The sequence below is a fragment of the Echinops telfairi genome, unplaced genomic scaffold, assembly GCF_000313985.2.
Source record: "Echinops telfairi isolate 266 unplaced genomic scaffold, ASM31398v2 ScPeMD7_7468;HRSCAF=8506_0, whole genome shotgun sequence".
Lineage (NCBI taxonomy): Eukaryota > Metazoa > Chordata > Mammalia > Afrosoricida > Tenrecidae > Echinops > Echinops telfairi.
This window is the reverse complement of record NW_022111369.1, coordinates 55914065-55918354: the sequence shown is the minus strand read 5'-3', so window position 1 is coordinate 55918354 and position 4290 is coordinate 55914065. Positions and strand designations below refer to the sequence as shown.

General features: G+C 40.3%; 1 protein-coding gene across 1 annotated transcript; it reads left to right on the top strand.

The window, feature by feature from the left end:
- Positions 1–484: 484 nt before the first annotated feature.
- On the top strand, positions 485–736 carry LOC101647309 (normal mucosa of esophagus-specific gene 1 protein-like). Its single transcript, XM_045284363.1, has one exon. It carries the CDS (start codon positions 485–487, stop codon positions 734–736), a length of 252 nt encoding a protein of 83 aa, XP_045140298.1.
- The last annotated feature ends 3554 nt before the right edge of the window (positions 737–4290 follow it).

The window sequence follows — 4290 nt, the reverse complement described above, 5'->3', positions numbered from 1 at the left end:
TTTTCTTTTCATCGATGTGCAGTCTATATTGAAGGCTGTGATCTCTGGTCTTCATCAACAGTTCTTCAAATCAAACTCGCTTTCATCAAACAAGGTTGTGTCACTTGCATATCTAACATTGTTATTAAGGCTTCCTCCGATCCTGATGTCTAGTTCTTTTCCAGTTTAATGAGAGCCATGCAGTAGTCTCTTTGCCTGCTGAATTTAATCCATGCAGTAAATTCCCTTGTTCTGTTTGCACAACTGCTTCTTGATCTATGTACAGGTTCTGCATGAGCACAATGAAATGTTCTGGAATGGGTCCCGGGGTTCACCGCACCTGCCCGCCCGCCCGCCACGCCCCCAGGTGAGGAGCCCTTGGAAGGAGGCAGTGATGTTCCCGCAGCTCCGCGTCCGCAGCCTGAACGTGGGTCCCCGCGGCTGAAACGTTGATGGTTGCTTTGGGTTTCACAGTCTAGATTTGACACACCCCCCTGAAGTCGCCATGAGCTCTTTCCGACTCCTGATGAAAAAGAAGGAACTTATTCCTCTGGCGCTGATTATGACCGTCGCAGCGAGCGCAGCCTCCTCTTTCGCTGTCTACTCCCTCCGAAAATCCGATGTGATCACTGATAGAAAAAATAATCCAGAATCTTGGGAGACTGTGGATCCTACTGTACCTCAAAAGCTAATAACAATCAACCAACAATGGAAGCCCATTGAAGAGCTGCAGAAGGCCAGAAAGGCAACCAAATGACCAGCTATTGTGCCTGTCTTCCAAAGACTGTTCTGTGCGTCCAGGGGAAACACTTCCGCCGCACGAGCTAGGTTACGGAAACCAGTGTTCGGGAAGGCTTCTACATTTTTTGGGTGTCACCTACATTTTAGACTTTGAATAAGCAGTTCAAGGTAGTGTAGCAAGAACCACCTGGTCCAAAATGAAATTCCTGTGTTTATTTTTCTTGTTGTAAATTTGAATTTTGCATATTGAAATAGTTTTTGATGCCTGAGTGTTCTCCTTGAAATGTGTAAAGATTTATAAATCAGATTGTCATATTAATAAAATACCATTTGAAAAAAAAAGAAATGTTCTGGAATGCTCATTCTTCTCATGGCTAGTCATAGTTTCTTATGATCCATACAGTCCGATGCCTTGACATAGTCAGTAACACACAAATAAATATCTTTTTGGTATTCTCTGCTTTGAGTGAAGATTCAGCTGACACCAGCACTGATAGCTTGTTTTGTATCCTCTTCTGTATCTGGCCTAAAACTGTCAACTCCCTGTCAATGTACTGTTGCAATCACTGGTGGATGATCTTCAGCAAAATTTTACTGGCACGTGATATAAGTGATATCTCTATAATTTGAACATTCTGCTGGGATACCTTTCTTTGGAATGGGTACAAATAGGGATCTCTTCCAATCAGTTGGCCAGGCAACTGTCTGACAAATTCTTGACATAGACTAGCAGTGCCTCCAGTGCGTCATCCACTTGTTGAAACATCTCAATTGATACTCTGTCAATTCTTGCTTTTTTTAAATGCCTTCAGTGAAGCGTGGCCTTCTTCTTTCAGTGCCATGGGTTCTTGCAGATGCTATCTCTTGAAATGTTGACTAGTGTTTTTTTTTCAATAGAAAATAAGGCAGCAAATATGGGAAAATGGAACAAATATAAAATGGGTCAAAAGGAAGATTGAATGATAAGGTGTCACCTTTTAACCTAATTATAGCTGCAGTAATCTACTGTACAATGCCCTCTAATTGCAAGGCCATTATCATCCTTGGTTAATAGTAACAGGGAATTTATGGGAGGCTTAATCTACATGGGGACCCTCCACATGGATTTTTTGGCTTTCATCATCATCCATAGCCTTCCACAAAACTGGATGAGTTACAGATTTAACCTCTAATATATTTCCTTCATCCAGATTTGGATTTTATTATTTACAATCCTTGGATCACACAAAACAGAGTACTTCGTCCATGTAGACTTACCTGATACCTCATTTATATGACTGCTTGTTTTAAGAAAAGCTTTTAAGACCTAGGACACTATTTTTTCTGATAGCCAGTCACCATCTTCTTTCTTTATCACACTTTATTACAGCAACTATGTCATCAGTGATCTCTTCATGAGGGCAAGTATCAAGCAGGGTCATGTCATAAGAACTAATTGTTCTTAGATTAGGGCTGCGGTTAAGGGTAAGCCCAAAATCCATTCATATATCTATCCTTTCTATATGACCATAGCTCCCTTTAGAGACATTATTTTAGTGAAGCACATCATAAATCATCCCTATGAGCCAGACAGTAATTCTATTTAGAGTGTCATTAATTAAGCCAATGGTATAGAATTTAATACACTCTTGAGAAAGTATACACGTACAAATCAGCTTTTTAGAATAAAATACATGGATTGTTAATATGTACAGATTGAAAACTTAAGTGACTGGACACTATTTACATGAAGAATGAGGTTTGGAGATAGGACAAAAATTTAATAATGCCCATTCATAAAGACAGGATTATACCAGCTGGACTAAGACATACCATAAAAAAGCCAAGAAAACATGAAAATAACAAATATATGATAGTCTTGAGATGCCATTTATTTGGCTCCCTCAAAGCAAGAAATTTAAACCAAAGTTCAATGACTTCCAAATCCATATCCTTAGGACAGCAGTCGTCTGCTTCTTCTCCCACTCGGGCATTTCAGCCTTAAACCCAAGAGGGTATTTCAGTTCCTTTAATCTGCTACCGGTGTGTTTCAAGTAAAGCCAAGTGTGTTTAGTGGGATTTCCAGATCAGAATCTTCTGATGTGGCTAATGAAGGATGTTATACATCTCAAAAGGTGTATGCAATTATCATTGTGCAAATACTGAGGCCTAAATGAGAAAATATATGTAAAATCAAGTTGTAACTATAAGTCATTATGCATAGTGGAATAAAACCTTGTCAGGTCTTGTGCTATTATCATGATCAGATGTGGATAGGACCATTGTATGGTATTCATTGGTTGACGATCATAAGTAGATCTCTAGGTTTCTCTTCCTACACTGTCTTAGTCTGTAATCTCTACAGAAAGCCCTGTGATAGTTAGATTTTGCGTCAACTTGATCAGGATTCTCAATTTGGCAGTTGAGGCCTTCCCCAGGATGTGATCTAACATAATGTAATCAACTCCATGATAAAACTGGCTGTGAACACACAAGGAGCGGTGAGGAGAGGTGAACTGAAACTGAAAGACCGTTTCTTTAGGATTATTGGCCTACTCTTATTTAAGCAGACTTTGTGAGAAGAGTTGGCCTCTTCTTGCTGGTCCGGATCTTACATCAGGCTTTTCCGCCCACCATATTGCCTGCCAGCCCAGGGAGCTGTCAGTGGCCTGTCATATTGCCTGCTGGCTGTGGATTCATTAGACTCTGCAGCCACAAGTCTGACTAGTTGACCTTAGATTCATCTTCTGCAGTCTCCAGCAGCCTGTGGTTTTCCTTCTTCCTGGTTCATTGGCCCTAGCAGCTACATGAGTCAGGAAAAGCTTCCAGCTTAATTGCTTTTACAACTATGTAAACCTCTTTGTTGTTTTAAAATTGGCACACACACACACACACACACATATCACTGATCTTGCTTCTCCATGGGCCCAGCCTAACACAATTCTCGTAATGACATTGAAGCCTCCACTGACAGATAAATAGTGACTGTCTGAGGTACATAGACCAGGTCATATAATCCCCAGTTTTAACCACCACCCCCTCTTATATTCAATGTCTCTTTGTTGTTTATTGCTCTGCTTCTATACAGAACGTGTCTGAACAGTCTCGCTGCTTTCAATCGGGCCTTATCAGCGATCATGGTTATTGGGACTCTGTATTGTACAGCTTCCATCTCATTAATGCCAGCACTAATTTGTGGTCCAATCCAATACCACCCCCATAAGATCTGCATGAATACACACTGGATTTCAATCTGCCACTCAACGAGCATGAAGTCTTTTATGTTCGTTATTAGCCAATCAAACAGCTCCAGTTTCTTTTCTCTGCATTTTCCCCCCATAGTGAAATCATTTTGCAATTATCCCAAAGCAGTTGATCGGTAGTAAATATTAGGAGGGAAAAAGAAAATCAAAAAAACAATGGAGACAAGAACAATCCTTCCTCTTCATTTTTTTCTCTAATAAATGGAACTGTTTTAACTTGGGAACTCCAATTCACATTGAGTCACCAGGTAGGTTGTTAAAATCCGCCTGCTCTAAAAAAACTCTTAGCCTGGAATGCCTTGTGGTATATTATAAAGCACACTTTTTC